The sequence below is a fragment of the Natator depressus genome, chromosome 2 (assembly GCF_965152275.1).
Source record: "Natator depressus isolate rNatDep1 chromosome 2, rNatDep2.hap1, whole genome shotgun sequence".
In the NCBI taxonomy this organism is placed as follows: Eukaryota; Metazoa; Chordata; order Testudines; family Cheloniidae; genus Natator; species Natator depressus.
This window is the reverse complement of record NC_134235.1, coordinates 217478638-217498512: the sequence shown is the minus strand read 5'-3', so window position 1 is coordinate 217498512 and position 19875 is coordinate 217478638. Positions and strand designations below refer to the sequence as shown.

The following is a 19875-nucleotide window of genomic DNA, read 5'->3' as shown; positions in this document are numbered from 1 at the left end:
CCAGGCTGTTTCTCTTTTTGTTGTGCACATTTTACATTATTTGTAGTGTGGAGCTTTTCATTCCCCACAGTGTGGGTTACGGGACAGAACTCTGCAAAGTATTTTAGCATCAGGGAACTCTGAAGTTCTGTTGAGCTCGAGGATTTATACTACAGTTGTGATTGCTCACATATGTGTGGCATTTGGTCACATCATGTTGTGTATGTTTAAAAATATAAAATTCCTAATAAAAATGTAAGGGAGGTTACTGGGAATGGGAGGATGATTAAAGTAGTGGTTTGCAAGTTATGTCTTTAAACATGTGACTCTAGCTTGTTTGACCTGATGTCTTTTGAACTCATTATGGGAATGTCACACACATGGCCTGTGGGCCTGATCAGCCTGCTTGATGCATTTATCTGTTCCAAGAGAGATTCTGCACAGTGGAAGCTTTAATTTTTTTTTTAAAGGACATTTTCTACTCCTTGCAATTGTGAAGAAAACCTTCATAATACTTCCCAGTACAGCACTGTCTTAACCTGAAACAATTCTGAGAGATTTAAGTTACTACATTAATCTCAGTAAGTTAACTCTTAAGCCTAACAATATCATAACATCCAAATTTCTAATGATTTAGGCATACCTAATTTGCAGTTATCCCAGGTGCATATATACAATGGTCAAACAAAGTGAAGAAATAGCAGAGGCTCTAAAAGTGCACTGCATTAATTTTCCCCCTCTAAGTCATGTTGAAACTTTATTAATAAAGTTTAGTTACCACATAAACAAAGTGCTTTTGGTCTTTGTGAAATCACCCATTATCAAGAGGAGATCCATTGTGAATTGAGAGTTGTATATGGCTCTGATTTTGTAGCCCCAGCCCACAGATCATTATTAAAAGTATAATTTATTCCACTCCGTAGTAGAGAGCTTTACATCTGTTTTTCTTTAACATTGTTGTGGACTGATTCAGATGTATTAGTTGAGCAACATACTTGTGTATCCAAATACAGCTGAATTGGACTCTAATAGGGTGTTTCCACTCTGTGTGGTGAGGCATCTTTTGCTATTACCAGGAAGAAACAAATGACCAACATGGACAAATTAAGAGAAGATGGGGTATTAACTGTGTTGTTTAACTTTGATCATCCCAGAATGTAATGGCTGGATTCCTGGGATCTTGAATATGTCAAGAAGAAAAGGCAGTTGAATACTCTTAAACTGTCTGAGTTTTTTATGTTAAAGAAACAGGAAGAGAATTATGGTGAGATTTATGCACTAGCTTAGTAATGAACACTAACAGCTATGTAACCACAAGGCCTTTTGTTATCCTAGAATTGTTATGCTTAACTATCTTTATGACAGGTGACTAAGGCTTAAACATTTCAGCTTTGCGTCTGTTGATTTAAAATTATATGTTCTGGTGAAAACTGCCAGTTAATTTGGTTATCTTGGCACCAGTATAGTATTCTCTCAGATCCAAGTTCAGGGGGGAATCATCTCATTTTTCTTTTGGTTTTCTAGAATCATGAGAAATGAGTTTACATGTTTTCATACTGAGTTACAAGGGGTACCAAATATCAGGGGTGATTCCACATAATCTCATTTTTTATGACAGCTGGTAAATGTGAGAGATTTCAAAGCTCTATAAACATATGAGACTAATTATATGACATGTAAAGATAGTTACTCATGCATCTTAGTTGGGTGTTTTCACCATCCCACCTAAAAGGCTATTCCATAATAGCCATAATAAGACAAAACTCCAGTGTCTCTATTCCATTCATGATTTTTAGTATCTAGCAAAATTATGAATTTAAGATCCCAGATACAGAGTGATTGCTTTGTGAAAAGTGTTCAAGCACAAAGCGATCACTCTATATCTGACGTCTCAGTCCTCATCCTCAAAGAAAACCTTCACAACACTTTCAAAAGATGAGCCTAGGAGCTTAAATTCATAATTTTGCTAGACACTAAAAATCATTGACTGAATAGAGATTTATTTTTTATTACAATAATCTACTAACAACCCTCTCTCCCTCCCCCACCAGCTGCTTCCACCCCTTCCTTTCCTCCCTATGACTGGAGGAGTGTTAACAGGTCACTTTCACCTTGAATGGTCTCTTGAAATGTGTTAACTACTTATGCTAAACAATCTGTTCATCTGGATGAGTTTCCCAGACCTGAAGAAGAGCTCTGTGTAAGTTTGAAAGCTTGTCTCTCTCACCAACACAAGTTGGTCCAATAAAAGATATTGCCTCACCCACCTTGTCTCTGTAATATCCTGGGACCTACATGGCTACAACAACATTGCATGACTGGCATCTGCCTGTCGCCTGTGATTCTTTCTCTCGTTATTTCCCCAGGGGGAGCGTGGTGATAGTCTAAACTACTCATTGCTCTGGGAAAGTGATGTATTGACTAGCCTACTTTCTAAATCTGAAATGTTATTATTGACTTGTAAAAAAAAAATAAATCTCAGTCGTGGAAGCCTGTCAAAAGAATTTTTGGGTAGCCAATTAATGTATTGCTAGCCATGAAATCCGTTTTGTCTTTAACTTTTGCCAGCTGGTCTCTTCATTGCTAGGGCTATTGTAACATTAACAGTGATGAATAATATATTACTTTGTAGACATCCCCATGTGATTGTCATTTCCCTGCATTGCTTAAACTGTCTGTGGGAGGTTTTTTGATTTTTTAATTAAAAACAAAGTATGGGCTTTTTCAGGGGGTGTGCTGAACTAAGTTTTGAAATACAATAATTTCACTATACTGAAAATCCTGTGCAGTCAGGCTATATTATGCAAGTGCACCATGCAAAAGTAAAGCTCAAACTTTGCCTTTTGAATGTGCGGCTTCTTCTCCTTCCTCAAAAAGAGGATGCACAAAGGCACTGCCTAGGGGTTTAGGAAACAGATAATAGTGTACAAAGTGATAGGTCTATATGGGCTGTGTTGTTTTTAATTTGGCTATCGGTGTTATAATGCAAACTACACGGAAATTTGGTTTAAGGGTAAGCTGAGATAGCAAATGCGTGATGTCAACAAGCATAGCTGCTCCTGAGAACAGAACAAACAGAACACAGGTGGCTGAGCCACAGGATATTTTTCCATCCCCGTTTGTTTTAAATTTCCTCTGTTGGGGTGAGTTTCCAATGAGTTAATTAAAGTAATAACATGCCACCTAATCAAACTATTCAGTCAAATCATAATAATAATATAATAATTAATCTTCCGTATAAATTACAAGTACAGGAATCATCTCCTCCGCCCCATGGAAACTCAGCTCCTTCTTGGGTGCAATACACAGCTGTGTATTAGTATTAGGCAACACTGTATAACTTGGGGAAGAGATGAAGAATAATATCCTCTTTAATTGAAACTGTAGTATGAAATGTAAGGAGGTACAAAGACCCATACTGGAATTTGTCCAAGACACCACAGTCATTGCCTCTGTTCTAGTGAAAAGTGCTTTGATGACCATAAATAGTTAGGACATATATGCATATACAGCAGCACACTTCTACCTGACATTGTTCTTGGGTATAGGCTCAGTGCTAACTCAGAGGGAATAACATCACCTACTAAATCACCATTTTCTACAATCCCTCAGTTTTCCACCCAGCTATTGTCATGGCCTGACTCTACTTAGCTTTTGAGATCTTACTATGTCCTGAATGTGGAATATGTATGGAATGATATGGGAGTTGTAATTTTAAACTCATTTTTAAATAGCTGTAGCAGCACTATGCTGGAATAAAAGTTGATCATTGTTAAATATTTGGAAACTGTATAATAGCCCCAGCTTGTAGATTATTGTAATTAAATAGGTTTTCTTTTCTCTTAACAAAGAATGTTAATATGATCGCTGTTTTCTCCTTATCAGAATATGGTGGCATGGGCTTGGACTTCTCCTATAGCATTGCAGTGGCAGAGGAACTGGGAAATATCCACTGTGGGGGAGTTCCTATGGCTATTGGAGTGCAAACTGACATGGCTACACCAGCTCTAACAAGGTAACTTTCAAAAGAAATCCTCAGTTCCCACTCTTGTCTTCAACTTCAAATTTGTTAGGAAATAATATAATGTATTTAGCACTAAGAAAAACATTGCTGACCAAATTTACCATTTTTTATTTTTCCCCAAAACCAAGGGAAGCTCCTCTTTAACCTCACCTTTAAATAATGTAGTATAACAGGAGAATATGATTTTACACTGGAAGATAAGTTTTTAAAACCAAGTGATGTGTTCTACTTAATCTAGAACACTAAACACAGAGCTTTGACTCCTTTGAAGCATTCTAACAAGCTGGTCTGGAAGACTAATAAGCCAAGAATCAAATAATTGATTCAAGCAGACACAGATTTGTTTCTCATGGTGCTGGCATTATTCAAATAGAAATTAGCTAATTTAGGTATGTTTCTCAGACAAAAATAAATATGCCACCTTTTACTGCAGTACATTGGTTACTGAAAGCAAGACTAGACATAAGTTAAACACAGAACCTCAACATGTTAATTTTTCCAGACAAATCAATATGCACCAGTAGAAGGATTCAATAGCTGGTGTGAGAAGACGAATGGTAGTAATGCAGTCTTAGCAACAACAAATGAGAATCAATTATTTGACTGTCAGAGACTAATTTCACACAGTCTATGAAGATAACTCTCAACAGGTTTTTAGCATCTGTCTTAAAGCAAATTTGGATATCATGGTCTGAGAAGTGGAAACCCACTTTATATCCTCAGATGACACTGTTGAAAAAGGAAAAGTTGGGGGTGGAAAGATAGAGGAGGTTGGAAGAGTTTAAAAATAAGAAATAATAATAACACATTGAACCAAATTTAGGAGTGATGTTAATGGTGACCTTACGCATTGAGTATGACTGGTTCAGAAAACAGATGTAACTTGCTCCAATTTTAGCATTCGTTAGTTGCACATGAATGATGGAATGAGGGGGGTGGTGTGGGTGCAGGAAAAAAAAAAAACTCAGAGGAAGGTGGGTATAAGCTTTAGAGTCCCCTCGCCACACCCACAAGCTCCCCTTAATAAATCCAGGCTGTAAACTGCCCATAGTTTTCCAGTCCTTTCTGAACCAAATTCATCCCAACGCAGTGACACCAAGGATGAATTTGACAGTAATTACTAGAATCAGACCTCTTTCATTTTTGCAAGTCAGCACTGTGTTTGCTTTTATCAATCCTTCCAGTACTTCCTCCATTTTTTTCTGAAATAATTGTCAGGTGACAATAAGTTTAACTAATTCCTTTAATGTCCTAACATGTGTGTCACATTGACTGACTGATCTGTGTATGTTCGTCATTTACCAGGCATTTGCTTACCTGCTGCTTAATAATACTTATTTTTACAGGGCCTTCATTGCTTTGGAATTGTTTCTCTTTCTTTATATTCAACTGGTGTCACATCTATATCATTCCATCTGAATCCAGTTTATTGGATTTCTACATTCAGCACCAGATTAAAGCATAAACTAACTAAGCTACAGCTTAGGGCAGGAGAGGGCAAACTACGGCCTGCAGGCCACATCTGGCCTATCAGGGCTTTCAATACTGCCTGTGGGATTGCCAGTCCCATGGCACAGTGGGGCTAAGGCAGGATTCCTGCCTGCCTTGGCCCTGCACTGCTCCTGGAAGCAGCTGGCACCACATCCCTGAGGCCCCTGGGGGAAGGGCAGAGGACTCCGTGCACTGCCCTCACCTTTTGGCACTGCCCCCTGCAGCTCCCATTATCCAGGAATGCGGAACCGCAGCCAATGGGAGCTTCAGGGGTGGTACCCACAGGCGAGGGTAGTGCATGGCAAAGCCGCCTGCCCCACCCCACCCCCAGGAGCCACTGCCGGATGTGTCTGCCACTTCCGGGAGTGGTGCAGGGCCAAGGCAGGCAGGGATCCTACCTTAGCCCTGCTGTGCGCCACTGCCATCCCAGAGTGGCTCGAGGTAAGCGGCACTGGGCTGGAGTCTGCACCCCAAACTGCTTCTGCACCCCAACCACCTGGCCTGAGCCCCAACCCCCTGCTTTGAGCCCCCGCACACCCCTCCTGTACCCGAACCCCCTGCCCTGAGCCCCCTCCTGCACCCCAACCCCCTGCCCTGAGCTCCCTCCTTCACCCCAACCCCTTGCCCTAAGCTCCTTCCTGCACACCGTACCCCACACACACCTTGCACTCCCTCCCACACCCCAACCTCCTGCCCCAGCCCTACATTCATGATCCTGCATACAATTTCCCCATGCAGATGTGGCCCTCAGGCCAAAAAGTTTGCTTAGGGCCTCACAATATGAAGGGCCTCTAAAAAAAGAAAAAAACTAACTCCATTTCAAATTTTATCAAAACCAATTGATAAATAAAGGAGATATGGGAAAAAGAGGATTCTCTCTTAATATAGACATTTTCGTTCAAATATGACACAAATATACACATCTGACTACACAAATACCCTTACCCTAACCTTACCTTTCACTAATTGTTCATTATTGACATGCCGGAAGGCCAGGGCTGAGAAAAAAACAATAATTGCACTTGTATAATTAGTATTTCTATCAGACTCCTAAGGCAGCCTTTTGTTGGCCAGCTGCTACTGGTAAAATTCTGACCATACCTTCATAATTTATTTAAATAAATAAATAATCTCGCTGCCGATAAAATTGGGAAAAATGTGAGGCAGCGTCGTGAAGCAGTCCTGCCAAACTCATACGGGACTCGTCCTAGGGGTGACATCATATATAGCGACAGGTCTCAGAGTAGCAGCCGTGTTAGTCTGTATCTGCAAAAAGAAAAGGAGGACTTGTGGCACCTCAGAGACTAACAAATTTATTTGAGCGTAAGCTTTCGTGAGCTACAGCTCACTTCATCCGGTGCAAGCTTATGCTCAAATAGATTTGTTAGTCTCTAAGGTGCCACAAGTCCTTATCATTATATAGCATCCCCCTTGGCTGGTAATAGCTGGAAGGCCGCCATCTTTTGTTTATGGTCCAGCACGCTCGGTTGTATAGTGCCTTCGCTCCTGATTTAATTTGTGTTTTTAAGTGTTAGTATGTTCTTTCTTCTTTTGATCTGTCCATACGTACAATTGTGTATTTTAGTGCGCACGCCGCTTTCTGCTTCATGCGCTATCCATGCTTCACATGATTGAGTTTGCAGGTGATCGTCTTATGGACTTGTGTCGAGTGGATCTTGAGGAGGATACATTTGTGTTGGCTTCCCTCTGTCGGTTTCGGGAACCTTAGTAAATATCAGAGAGTGCTGAGGAAAGGATAAGTAGAGGGATTTGAGAAAAATGAAGGAAGATATACATATATATCAAAATATTCTGAGTACTTGATGAGCAAGTTATTTCAAATTATGTGCATATATGATTTATAGGCAATTAAAGCCTATAATATTCATTATATTTGCTTGAATATAGGCTAATTTTTCTCACTTTCTCAATGCCTGTCTAGAGATTACCAGTCTTTTTTCTGGTAAATTCTTTCTTTCTCTTTCGTGCATAGAGCTTGTTGTCACTCTGTGTGTCCGAGGTGTTTACTCGAGAATAATTAGTGGTCATGGGGGAGACAGAGGATAGAGAAGCGAACGCAGAGAGATGTCTGCCTAGAAAATGCTGCTAGAAAAGCTATCTGCCCTAAGCATTCTGTGCATCGAAAGTGACAAACTCCGTAGCTTATCATTTGAGGACATCATCAATGACTTTGCTCTCCAAAAATCACAAAAGAAAATGTTTTAAATTTCAGTGTTAAATTTAATGTCATCAGCAAACCAGTATACTGCAGGTAGTACTGCTTCCATTAAGTAAGATGGTCTGTGTAACTAACTGCTTTTGTGTTGCTATAGATATAAAGTTTTCATATCTACTAATTAAGAAATCATAGATGAAAATATGTTAATTTGAAACTATTTTATAATGCAAACAGGCATATTACAAGATGTTTTCAGAGTAGCAGCCGTGTTAGTCTGTATCTGTAAAAAGAAAAGGAGTACTTGTGGCACCTTAGAGACTAACAAATTTATTAGAGCATAAGCTTTCGTGAGCTACAGCTCACTTCATCGGATGCATAGCATATCGTGGAAACTGCAGAAGACATTATATACACACAGAGACCATGAAACAAAACTTCCTCCCACCCCACTGTCCTGCTGGTAACAGCTTATCTAAAGTGATCATCAAGGAGGGCCATTTCCAGCACAAATCCAGGTTTTCTCACCCTTCCCCCCCCCCCCCCCCCACAGACACACATACAAACTCACTCTCCTGCTGGTAATAGCCCATCCCTCTTTGAAACCTCTCTTTATAATGCGCATGATAATCAAGGTGGGTCATTTCCAGCACTAATCCAGGTTTTCTCACCACCACCACCCCCCCCCACACACACACCCCCCTCCAAAAACCACACACACAAACTCACTCTCCTGCTGGCAATAGCTCATCTTACAATGTGCACAGCAATAATCCAAGTTTAACCAGAACGTCTTGGGGGGGGGTTTGTAGGAAAAAAACAAGGGGAGATAGGCTACCTTGCATAATGACTTAGCCACTCCCAGTCTCTATTCAAGCCCAAATTAATAGTATCCAATTTGCAAATGAATTCCAATTCAGCAGTTTCTCGCTGGAGTCTGGATTTGAAGTTTTTTTGCTTTAAGATAGCGACCCTCATGTCTGTGATTGCGTGACCAGAGAGATTGAAGTGTTCTCCGACTGGTTTATGAATGTTATAATTCTTAACATCTGATTTGTGTCCATTTATTCTTTTACGTAGAGACTGTCCAGTTTGACCAATGTACATGGCAGAGGGGCATTGCTGGCACACGATGGCATATATCACATTGGTGGATGTGCAGGTGAACGAGCCTCTGATAGTGTGGCTGATGTTGTTAGGCCCTGTGATGGTGTTCCCTGAATAGATATGTGGGCACAGTTGGCAACGGGCTTTGTTGCAAGGATAGGTTCCTGGGTTAGTGGTTCTGTTGTGTGGTATGTGGTTGTTGGTGAGTATTCGCTTCAGGTTGGGGGGCTGTCTGTAGGCAAGGACTGGCCTTTCTCCCAAGATTTGTGAGAGTGTTGGGTCATCCTTCAGGATAGGTTGTAGATCCTTAATAATGCGTTGGAGGGGTTTTAGTTGGGGGCTGAAGGTGACGGCTAGTGGCGTTCTGTTATTTTCTTTGTTAGGCCTGTCCTGTAGTAGGTGACTTCTGGGAACTCTTCTGGCTCTATCAATCTGTTTCTTCACTTCCGCAGGTGGGTATTGTAGTTGTAAGAATGCTTGATAGAGATCTTGTAGGTGTTTGTCTCTGTCTGAGGGGTTGGAGCAAATGCGGTTGTATCGCAGAGCTTGGCTGTAGACGATGGATCGTGTGGTGTGGTCAGGGTGAAAGCTGGAGGCATGTAGGTAGGAATAGCGGTCAGTAGGTTTCCGGTATAGGGTGGTGTTGATGTGACCATCGTTTATTAGCACTGTAGTGTCCAGGAAGTGGATCTCTTGTGTGGACTGGACCAGGCTGAGGTTGATGGTGGGATGGAAATTGTTGAAATCATGGTGGAATTCCTCAAGGGCTTCTTTTCCATGGGTCCAGATGATGAAGATGTCATCAATATAGCGCAAGTAAAGTAGGGGCGTTAGGGGACGAGAGCTGAGGAAGCGTTGTTCTAAATCAGCATACCACACAGACTATGCTGACAGCTTGTGCCACACGCTCTCAAAGAAACTGCGGAATCACCTGATCAACATCCTCTACAGCAAACAGGGAAAGATTAAGAATGAGCTCTCAAAACTGGATACTCTCATAAAAAACCAACCTTCCACACAAACTTCCTCGTGGCTGGATTTTACTAAAACTAGACAAGCCATTTACAACGCACACTTTACTTCTCTACAAAAGAAAAAGGACACTAAACTTTCTAAACTACTACAGGCTACAAGGGGCCACAGCAATGGTTCCCTCAACCCACCCAGCAATATTGTTAACCTATCCAACTATACTCTCAGCCCAGCAGAAGCAGCTGTCCTATCTCGGGGTCTCTCCTTCTGCCCCTCCACCCCCTCGAACATGATACAGTTCTGTGGTGACCTAGAATCCTATTTTCGACGTCTCCGACTCAAGGAATATTTCCAAAATACCTCTGAACAACATAATGATCCACAGAGGCCTGCCTACCAACATTACAAAAAGAAGGATTCTAGGTGGACTCCTCCTGAAGGTCGAAACAGCAGACTGGACTTCTACATAGAGTGCTTCCGCCGACGTGCACGGGCTGAAATTGTGGAAAAGCAGCATCACTTGCCCCATAACCTCAGCCGTGCAGAACACAACGCCATCCACAGCCTCAGAAACAACTCTGACATCATAATCAAAAAGGCTGACAAAGGAGGTGCTGTTGTCATCATGAATAGGTCGGAATATGAACAAGAGGCTGCTCGGCAGCTCTCCAACACCACTTTCTACAAGCCATTACCCTCTGATCCCACTGAGAGTTACCAAAAGCATCTACAGCATTTGCTCAAGAAAGTTCCTGAAAAAGCACAAGATCAAATCCGCACAGACACACCCCTGGAACCCCGACCTGGGATATTCTATCTACTACCCAAGATCCATAAACCTGGAAATCCTGGGCGCCCCATCATCTCAGGCATTGGCACCCTGACAGCAGGATTGTCTGGCTATGTAGACTCACTCCTCAGGCCCTACGCTACCAGCACTCCCAGCTACCTTCGAGACACCACTGACTTCCTGAGGAAACTACAATCCATTGGTGATCTTCCTGATAACACCATCCTGGCCACTATGGATGTAGAAGCCCTCTACACCAACATTCCACACAAAGATGGACTACAAGCCATCAAGAACACTATCCCTGATAATGTCACGGCTAACCTGGTGGCTGAACTTTGTGACTTTGTCCTTACCCATAACTATTTTACATTTGGGGACAATGTATACCTTCAGATCAGCGGCACTGCTATGGGTACCCGCATGGCCCCACAGTATGCCAACATTTTTATGGCTGATTTAGAACAACGCTTCCTCAGCTCTCGTCCCCTAACGCCCCTACTTTACTTGCGCTATATTGATGACATCTTCATCATCTGGACCCATGGAAAAGAAGCCCTTGAGGAATTCCACCATGATTTCAACAATTTCCATCCCACCATCAACCTCAGCCTGGTCCAGTCCACACAAGAGATCCACTTCCTGGACACTACAGTGCTAATAAACGATGGTCACATCAACACCACCCTATACCGGAAACCTACTGACCGCTATTCCTACCTACATGCCTCCAGCTTTCACCCTGACCACACCACACGATCCATCGTCTACAGCCAAGCTCTGCGATACAACCGCATTTGCTCCAACCCCTCAGACAGAGACAAACACCTACAAGATCTCTATCAAGCATTCTTACAACTACAATACCCACCTGCGGAAGTGAAGAAACAGATTGATAGAGCCAGAAGAGTTCCCAGAAGTCACCTACTACAGGACAGGCCTAACAAAGAAAATAACAGAACGCCACTAGCCGTCACCTTCAGCCCCCAACTAAAACCCCTCCAACGCATTATTAAGGATCTACAACCTATCCTGAAGGATGACCCAACACTCTCACAAATCTTGGGAGAAAGGCCAGTCCTTGCCTACAGACAGCCCCCCAACCTGAAGCGAATACTCACCAACAACCACATACCACACAACAGAACCACTAACCCAGGAACCTATCCTTGCAACAAAGCCCGTTGCCAACTGTGCCCACATATCTATTCAGGGAACACCATCACAGGGCCTAACAACATCAGCCACACTATCAGAGGCTCGTTCACCTGCACATCCACCAATGTGATATATGCCATCGTGTGCCAGCAATGCCCCTCTGCCATGTACATTGGTCAAACTGGACAGTCTCTACGTAAAAGAATAAATGGACACAAATCAGATGTTAAGAATTATAACATTCATAAACCAGTCGGAGAACACTTCAATCTCTCTGGTCACGCAATCACAGACATGAGGGTCGCTATCTTAAAGCAAAAAAACTTCAAATCCAGACTCCAGCGAGAAACTGCTGAATTGGAATTCATTTGCAAATTGGATACTATTAATTTGGGCTTGAATAGAGACTGGGAGTGGCTAAGTCATTATGCAAGGTAGCCTATCTCCCCTTGTTTTTTTCCTACAAACCCCCCCCCAAGACGTTCTGGTTAAACTTGGATTATTGCTGTGCACATTGTAAGATGAGCTATTGCCAGCAGGAGAGTGAGTTTGTGTGTGTGGTTTTTGGAGGGGGGTGTGTGTGTGTGGGGGGGTGGTGGTGGTGAGAAAACCTGGATTAGTGCTGGAAATGACCCACCTTGATTATCATGCGCATTATAAAGAGAGGTTTCAAAGAGGGATGGGCTATTACCAGCAGGAGAGTGAGTTTGTATGTGTGTCTGTGGGGGGGGGGGGGGGGGGAAGGGTGAGAAAACCTGGATTTGTGCTGGAAATGGCCCTCCTTGATGATCACTTTAGATAAGCTGTTACCAGCAGGACAGTGGGGTGGGAGGAAGTTTTGTTTCATGGTCTCTGTGTGTATATAATGTCTTCTGCAGTTTCCACGATATGCTATGCATCCGATGAAGTGAGCTGTAGCTCACGAAAGCTCATGCTCAAATAAACTGGTTAGTCTCTAAGGTGCCACAAGTACTCCTTTTCTTTTTTCTTTTTTCCAAAGAGAATTTCCTTTGCCTTACACAAATACACCAGAAACCTGAAGACAACAGATAGTAGCTATAATTTATCATTTGATTACTCCTAGCACAGCTGTACTTCATTTATTATACTGCAAAGGATAAAACTGTAGTCTTCTATAAGACTGTAGAGGATAGCCCATACCTTAAGAGGCTTTTGTTATTTTAAATTCTTCCCTGTGGTTTAAAAGAAATCACTAGATAGCTGAGGGCAGAATTTTGTTCCATTGTAGTGTTTTGGCTTGTATTTTATAATGTTTTTCCAACACACAGTAGTAACAGCACCTAGGAGGGTAATCAAGACAACTGACCACACACATAAACACATTCCAGTGGGAGAGCACACTACATTCATTGCTTTGATGTTGGGGAGAGGTGCTTCAGAAGACTTAGAATAGATGAAGTTGCAATATACCGGGGTCTGAAGCCTTCAGTGCTTAGGAAACTCCAGCTAGTACAGAATGCTGCAACTCATCTCCTCAGCAACACAGACTATTGTGAGCATATCAAACCTGTTCTCTGCTGTATATGTTGGCTTTCCATAAATTTTAAATCTATGGTCCTTAACTTCAAGGTGCTTGTGACAGAGTCTGCTCACCACAGCAGCGCCTCTGGTTGGCCATCACAGGGATTAGCTGCGCCAGCTGGTGCGCCCTCTTCAGGTAGCGCCTTTCCCGTCATTGTTTCCGCTTGCAGACCCACTTCAGTTCAAGTACCACAGTGTCCTCTTCGCAAAAAGAAAAGGAGTACTTGTGGCACCTTAGAGACTAACCAATTTATTTGAGCATAAGCTTTCGTGAGCTACAGTAGCTGTAGCTCACGAAAGCTTATGCTCAAATAAATTGGTTAGTCTCTAAGGTGCCACAAGTACTCCTTTTCTTTTTGCGGATACAGACTAACACGGCTGTTACTCTGAAAAGTGTCCTCTTCATCACTCGGCCCTCCGGCCGTGTCATCATCCGTGTTTTCCCCTTTCCAAGGGTGAAGTATCTCAGATTAATCATCCAGCCACTTCCCCAGTGGTGACTTGGGGAGACCCGGGGCCGCCCACTACTCTGGATCCTGACTGAGGAACCCTGTAGATAGCAGCCCCCTGCTGTGTTCCTTTAACTTCATTCAATGCTGCTTCTGTTCCCTGGGCCGCTTCCCCATGGTCCCAGCACCTTCGTCACCCTCTTCTCAGGATTTTCAGTCAGCAAGTCCCAGCATCCAGCCAGGCACTCCCTCTTGCTCCCTGGTTCCTGCCAGCAACTGCTCTGTTCAAGGTGCTGTCCTTCCTGCAGCCCACTAAGAACACAATCCTGACTCTTTGAGCTCCCCACAGCTACTGTCTCTGGCCCTGCTTCTCCTTTTATGTGAACCTACTGGGTCCTGATTGGCTGTTCCTTGCAGCTTCCCTCTAATTAGCTGCTGCCTGCGTAGCCTCTCTAGGCTGCTTGGAGGACTCCTTTCCACTGCTCCTTTCTGGGATAGGGTGTGGCAGGCCCATGAGGCCTCTATTAACCCCTTCTTCTCCAGTGTGGGGTGAACACCCCATCACAGTGCTCCATTGTCTGGGCCCAGGATATCTAAAAGATTGCATAATGCTTGGGAAGAAAACCATGGTCAACATCTTTGCTCTTCTGTCACATTGGAACTCTCAGCTGTGCAGGAGACAGAACTTTTTGGGGGGTTAGCCCAAAATTGGAATGAACTCCCCCAGGAATTAAGGACCATCACAAACCTCACCAACTTCTGCTCTAAATGAACTTGCATTTCTCCGATTTTGCCTTGTCTAATATAAACATGTAACAACATGTATATTTATTAAAACAAAACAAAAATCCTACCAATACGTGACACTCCATTGCACACACTTCTCTCGCTGGGGAGAGGATGAAAGAACAAACACGTAATAGATGTTAGTCATGTTGTGTTAGCCATATGTGGGGAGAGGAAGGAATTTCCCCTCACACCTATTTGACAGTGACCTTTGCATTGTTGCCTTTGCGGCATGGAGTACGGGTCATTTGCTGGGATTATCTGGGTATATCTCTGTGACATTCAATAACTTGGGGGAGCATCCTGGAACCCCCATATTCCTCATTTTTATATAATTGTGATTTTACCTTACAAGGCATGCTTTATATGTATCGGGGAAAGGTTATTATCTGCTGAAAGTCATTTCTCTATCCATATATGTATATCATTAATGCATATGAAATTATGAGTATTGTGTTGTATGGTGGTCACTAAAACATGCTGTAAATTGGGGAATCAGCCAGATATTAGCTCCCCAGAAGCAACAGCAAGGAAAGTAACCAACGCTTGGGCAGGATTTCAAACAACCCATCAACAGCCATTGTCCAGCAAGGGAGCTACAATTCAATGACTCACCTGCATGAAGCCACACCAGGGGAATTCCTCAATCTTGCCTGGAGACTCAGCAGTGCCCCTTACATGCCTGGACTTGTGGTCCTGAAACACATGGGACTGAGGTTATAAAACAAACACGGTGGCCACATGCTGGGCTTTTTCTCCTGCCGCCACCTATGCTGCAGGCAACAAAGACACTGAGAAGAAAACTGAAGACTCCAACAGAGGAGACTGGCCCAGATTGAAGGGACAAATCTGTATATTAAGGTCTGCAATATCCAGTGGGGTGAGAAAAACTGCTTAGTCTAGATGTTGCCCCGTCTAATAGGGTTGAGAGTTTAGAGTGCATGCTTATATTTTATTTCTTTTGGTAACTAATGCTGAGTTTTTGCCAATACCTTGATATCACTTAAAAACTATCTTTTATAGTCAATAAACTTCTTTAATTGTTTATCTTTACCAGTGAGTTTGCCTGAAGTGCGTGGTAAATCTGCTCAGGTTTTGCAAAGGCTGGTGTATATCTACTTTCCATTGATGAAGTGGTGAACCAATTAATACATTTGCACTGCTCGTCTTGAGCAGTGCAAGACGGTATATGCCTGAGGTACAGTGCTGGGAGATGGGGGGATTCGGCTCTGGTGCCTTTCTCTGTGTGATTCATTAGTGGCTCTGGGAGCATTCATGCAATCTAGCTGGGTGTGTGGGGCTCCACATGCTGTTGTGCTGAGTGATCACAGCGGCTGGAGGGGCTTGCTGCTTGTCACTAGCAAAGCATTGTGAGAGACAATCCAGGCTGGAGAGAGTTAAGGGGGCATAGCGGTCTCACAATCCCAGGCTCCCCCCCCACCACCACCTCCAGGTCCCGTCACAATCTCACTTAACCAATTCCCTGCCATTTCCGGGGCCTCGGGTATTGGTGCATCTCAATCCCTCCTATTCTCTGTCTGGGCATATAATAGTTTAATCTGTGATAATGATGATGATGATCTGGTTGTCTCTCTGGTATTAAACTGTGTAACTCTATGGTGTTGCTTATTGCATTACAGTATGGTGCTCAGATACTGTGGTAGTGAGTGCAGAATAAGAACCTATATAGAATAGATCCGCACTACAGGAACAGACTTTGAAAGATTTGCCAACTAAACAAACCAGTGCACATTTAAATTTTGAATACTACAATCAGCTCTTCAGTTTGAATTTTTCTTCCAGTCAATACTGGATCATATGAGCTTAAAATTTGCTTTTCACATACATTAGTGCTAGTAAAGCTGAATGTTTACAAAAACTGAACATGGAAAAGTCATGAATGTGGGGAAATAAAAATTCATTGTCGAATTCATATGACTGTTAGTGAACACATTTTTGTACTTTTGATTCAGCTCCACTGAGTATATATTCAGAATAATGTGTTACTGCAAAATGTAAAGATAACGCATAGTACGGAAAAGAGAAAATTCATAGCATAGCTCTGCTGTGATGCACTTTGACCTGGAAAGATAGAGTAAGGGCAGATTGGTCATCCTGAATAGCATGTTCATACACCACTCCATCTCAGTCCCAGACTCAATGGTTCCTGCTGGATACAGCCATACTATATTGCTCTAAACTAATTTTAAAAAATCAATCAGCCTTGACATAATTAATTACTGCATTTAAAACTTATTTCAGTATATATTCTATGGATTCTGAGCATAGCAAATAGCCTTCTAAAGTTATCAACTATTCAAAGCTCCCCCAAAAAAACCTAAAAGGAAGTCGGGAACAATCAGAAAGCATAAGCACCTTGTTGGCTTAAGCCTCCCCTAACTTTGGGTCCAATTCTCCTTTTATCATATTTGCAAAACTCCCCTTGGAAATTGAATCAGATATTTTGATATGTCAGGCGAGTGCACTACATATGTATAATTGGACATATGGTTCCCTCAAATTCATGCATAGATGGGCACTGAAATAGACACTGAACTACTTTGGATGGGTAACTTCATATGCAAATGAAGGCTTGAAAATACATGTTAATTATTACATCCAGACTTAGGCTTCTAATTACTGATAATTTAGGGTGAAATCCTGGCTGCATTGCAGTCAAAGGCAAAACTCCCATTGATGCCAGAATTTCACCCTTGGTCTCAATTTCTCATTTCAGTCATCTGTGTAATCTTGGCTTAATTTGTTCATGTTTGTAGTGACAGGTTTCAGAGTAACAGCCGTGTTAGTATGTATTCGCAAAAAGAAAAGGAGTACTTGTGGCACCTTAGAGACTAACCAATTTATTTGAGCATAAGCTTTCGTGAAGTGAGCTGTAGCTCACGAAAGCTCATGCTCAAATAAATTGGTTAGTCTCTAAGGTGCCACAAGTACTCCTTTTCTTTTCATGTTTGTAAAAACTCTTGGTGATCCTAAGAGGAAGGTGCCATAGAAGTGCAAAGTGGTGGCAGTTTTTAGTACCATGCCCATAGACATCTGGGAATTCAAACTCATGCGTAAAATTTTCAAAAGCACTTAAGTTCTGTTTTCAAAAGTTACTTGAAAAGTGACCACACTTAAGTGCTTTTAAAAATTTTACCTAATATCTTTTTGCATTATCTCTAGTCCCCGTCTCCCCGCAGTTTCTTCCTTCCAAATTAACTTTTCTGACAATCCTTAAAACATCCTCTTGGGTGATCTTTAACCAGGAGCAATCCTACTATCTTGCAAGAAGTTAAACTGTATTTTAGGGAAATGAGTTTTATGAAAAAGTAAACTTGTTTTCCATCATGAAAGCATGGGTTAGGAGAAAAAAAAAATCAGTTATTCAGGAAAAACTCCCACTGTGTTGGCTAGGTAAAAGATGTCTGTTGTCCAAACAAGCCCACCTTAACAAGCTATAACTGATCTGTCCCCATTATTACTTACTGCTCTACCCATTTTTGTGGTGTTTGCAAATTTTACCAACAATTAATTTATATTTTCTTCCAAATCACTGAAAGAAGTTGAATAGAATCAGGCCAAGAACAGATCCCTGCGAGACCCCACTAGAAACACCCCCACTGGATGATAATTCCACATTTACAGTTGTTTTTTGTGATCTAACAACTACCATGTGTTTAATCAACGTAATATTGGCTACATGGATTTTGCACAGAGCTATTTTTTTTCAACAAATGTCATGTGGGCTAAGTCAAATCCCTTACAGAAGCTATCTTTACCAACCAAACTCGTCATCTCATCAAAATATGATATCCAGTTTGTTTGACAAGAACTATTTTCCATAAAACCGTATTGATTACCATTAATTATGCTATCATCATATCCTCATATCCTATATCGGCCTTTCTGTGATTTTGTCCAGAATCAGTGTCAGGCTAACTGTCCTACTGCTACACAGGTCATCCTGTTTACCCTTTTTATATACTGGCACATTAACTTCAAGGCAGATCTTGCAGTAGTAGACACAGGTCTTGCGAGCTCTTCCATGGGTCCTGTTATTGTCCTTGACATTTATATAACCCTGCTGGGGGTGACTTTTCTTTGTTGCAGCACTGGCCTGTGCCCCAGGACTGGTCCCTCTCCTTCATTTGGTCTTATATCCTCTCATATATTGGTGTTCTGGAGACTGCTGTTCAGATGAGATTGGACCTACTCCTCTCCTGAGATGGCAGGGAAGTCTAGGACCTCTGCATAGGACCATGCAGAAGCATTGGGGTCTATATATGGTGAATGTCTATATAATCAGTATTGAACTCTGGGAGCTGAATCGCCTTGCCGAGCACCAGCATTTAAACAGGAAGGTGATATCTGGTCAAGATGACCCTAGAGTGGTAGAGGGCACACAGTAAACAAACAGGTTGACCTAGGTGTGCAGCAAAGCAGTGTGGGAAAGCAGTGTGAGGACTGACAGAGGAGGAATTGTTAATTCAGATTGGGGATATGTTCATGCCAACCTTATTATTGAACTTTACTTCGCAAGTGGAGTTTGTAATGAGTATTGAGACCCCAGGTAATTGAGAAAAAACTTGTGTGGACACAAGGCAATTTATCCCCCCAAAAATCAAGTTAATCCAAAATAAATTTCATGTGTAGACATGCCCATACTAAAGTCACATTAAATTGTGTTTTACTCTGAGAATTTGAGAATGGAGCCCGAGTGGAAATCATCCAACCTTTGATTCTCTGGCTGAATAGGCTTTGTCCAAGAAAATGTTCTCTATTAATTTACAATAAACAAATTAATTCCAGTCTGAACTGACCTGGCTAAGAAGTAGTTAAAATGTAGTGATATTATTTATGTTTATTATATTAGTACATAGTGGCCCCACACAGGATTAGGACTCATTGTATTAGGTGTGCCGTACCAGTTACAAATGACCAGACCTTTGCCTTTCTGATATTGACTAGTAGGAGACTATTTGGAATTGATATATGTACTAGTTGACAGTGAATGAGCAAAATCAGTTAAATCATTTTCATTGTTACGTGTTGTGGAATAATGCAGATGTGTCTAAGATTTTCTCATCAAAGTCTATTTTTCAGCTTTATATTTCCTTAGATAATGAGTAACTAAAAGTAGCTGTGTTGTTCGTGTCAGGATTTGGTCCTTTTGAATTTACTGGTGTTCATTTATGATCAGCGGTTACATTTAATCTCTCAAGGATTGATGCACCACCTGTGTAAGGAGTGGTACCTTATCCCAGAAGACTTCATATCTAGTTTGAAGTGGGTTAGATGATCATCCATTTGAATGTGTGAGCTCAGAAACAAGAAAGCTTGATGTGGTTTAATCAAATACCGAGTGTAGTGTAAAGAACCAAATGCAGCTGCTCATACTCAA

General features: G+C 42.0%; 1 protein-coding gene across 1 annotated transcript in view; it reads left to right on the top strand.

Annotated features, from left to right (window-relative positions):
* Positions 1-19875, top strand: part of LOC141981734 (putative acyl-CoA dehydrogenase 6) — a 125372-nt gene that overhangs the window by 70136 nt on the left and 35361 nt on the right. Inside the window, exon 3 of the mRNA XM_074943368.1 lies at positions 3865-3994. Coding sequence (XP_074799469.1) covers positions 3865-3994 — 130 coding nt within the window. The remainder of the gene's footprint in view (positions 1-3864; positions 3995-19875) is intronic.